This window comes from Acanthisitta chloris, unplaced genomic scaffold (genome assembly GCF_000695815.1).
Source record: "Acanthisitta chloris isolate BGI_N310 unplaced genomic scaffold, ASM69581v1 scaffold6236, whole genome shotgun sequence".
Lineage (NCBI taxonomy): Eukaryota > Metazoa > Chordata > Aves > Passeriformes > Acanthisittidae > Acanthisitta > Acanthisitta chloris.
Window position 1 is genome coordinate 135970 of NW_008678661.1, and position 2156 is coordinate 138125.

At 39.8% G+C, this 2156-nt stretch overlaps 1 protein-coding gene across 1 annotated transcript; it reads right to left on the reverse strand.

The window, feature by feature from the left end:
* Nucleotides 1–310: 310 nt before the first annotated feature.
* On the reverse strand, nucleotides 311–513 carry AKAP7 (A kinase (PRKA) anchor protein 7; the record flags this gene model as incomplete). Its single annotated transcript, XM_009076976.1, has 1 exon — nucleotides 311–513. A coding segment is annotated over one exon (203 nt), but the record flags the coding sequence as incomplete, so codon positions are not given.
* Between the last annotated feature and the right edge of the window lie 1643 nt (nucleotides 514–2156).

Sequence of the window (2156 nt, forward strand, 5' to 3'; positions counted from 1 at the left end):
TCAATTTCTCTTCAAAAGCAAGGAAGGGATTCTTGGCATCAAGAGCAAGTGAAGACTGGAGCCACCTGCCTCACCATTCTTGTCCTTTTTCTACCATCCATCCCTCCCGGCATCTGACAGATTTTCAGCAGTGCAAGCACTTATTAAACCAGTAGACAGTGTCCTTCAATTCAGAACAAACTTGATAAGAGACTCACAAAGCAGAGTGCCTGTCACCCAGCACCACTTAGCAAATTTCAGCGGGGAGCTGGGACACGTTTTTGTAGTTATTCTTGGTGGGATATTTGCTCCCAGGCTTTCTGCACAGTGCTCACTTGCTGTTATCACGGTCGCTCTCATTCTTACTGCTGCTTGCTGCTTCTTCAGTTTTCGCCGGGCTTCCATCAGTCTGTCTGGTTTTGTTTTGTGTTTCTTCTAAATATTGCTGTACAGCCTTCAGCACCGCATTCTCCACCAGCCTTTTGCTCAGGCTCAGCAGCTCTGCATCGTCTGGCTCTGCCGCACGTTTTTCACCTGTGCGTCACAACAGACAAGAGAAGGAATTCATTGCCACAGAAAGAGAGCAGCTGTGATTGTATCTGAAGCCTCTGTCTGAGCTGGATTTTATTAGTTGCTTCTTCCTGATTGCAAAAAGTAATTTCCCCCTCCTCAAGCTCCAAAACAAAAGATGTATATAGTGTATCAGATCAAAAATATTTCACTGCTTGTCTTTATTGTACCACTCCAACAAAAGTGACTGGCTAACACTATGAGTTTAGAAGACTAAGTGTGCATATTTATTCATTTCTTGCCAATGATCACCTGCGACATCTGGGTAAAGATGAAGAACACGGCACAAGGTAAATTTTTGCTTTAGCAGCATTCTTACATTTAGCTGCCTCTGCTTTGTGATTTTTGCTTAATAAATCCAAAATCTACTTACTCACTGCGTGTAATTCAGGAGTTTCACATGGGAAAAATTACTAAAATACACTAAGCACAGACTAGACAATTTTTCTTAAACAATGCATAAAACCTGGAAAAACCATATACTGCCTCCCTGCCTCTCTTCTGCCTTTTAACTTAAAGCTCTGACACCAAAGGAGTGTAAGTTCCAGGGGATCTATTCTTAGATATCTGCTGATAGAAGCAAGAAATTGGCATTTTCCGTGTTTGCTAAGACTTCATATGAATAAATGTACAACAAAATGACTGTATACATAGTGAGCATTCTCATACATCATTACATCTAATTTGAAATGGTCCTCTCCTAATAAACTACATAGCCTGCTACACATCCTCCTTTTATAAAGAACACATTCCAGGAAAAATACGTTTTATTGTCCAATTTCCACTGGCCTTGTCATCTGCCACTTCACAGTTTCTTGCACTAGGTAAATAACTGCTTCCCTCCATCTATGTTTAAAGGTTACACTTTTAACGTTCTCTTCTGGAGTTTGCATTCTGCAATCAGTAATAAGAGGCTGCTTAGTCACATGCATCTGGTGAACGAGGTATTACTGTATGCTTTCAGCACAAAGCTTTGTACTGTTCAATTACCTAAATTTGCTCTTTTTTGCATCTTTAGATCTATTCAAGTTTGTCAGAACATATATAGTTATAAAATACTTTTATTGTCTCCCTAGAGGACTGGACAACCCAGGAGTGATTGCACTGATAAAACATAATTGATATGGGGATTCAAGGAGGAGAGGGAGACATAAACAAAATCCTTCATATTCAGAGGCAGTGCCTTTATTAGCTGTTAATATGAGCATCTCACTCTGGAACAGCAAGACATACCAAACTCTTCCACTTCTGGGCCTTCACAGCACTGACACTGTGGGGAAGCAAGAACTGTGCTCTCCAGCTGGAGAATCATCAGACTGGATCTTGGTAAAGCTTTTTATTACATTTTGGAAGAAGTTTGAAAAACTTATCTGAAAATATTAAGAAGGGTGTCTATGGGGATAGTTTTGGTTAAAACAAAATTTAAAAATATGAGAACACATTAAAAACAGATTTAGCATTTCCAAGAAGAAACATTTTAGGCTAACATACAACTCTAATGGAGGTACAGGCACTATTCCCAAAACCAAACAGCTACATACTCTTTGTTCTCTGACTCACTGCTTACCATGTCCCTTTGCTATCTCTAAATCCTGGGTTTAAGTCTA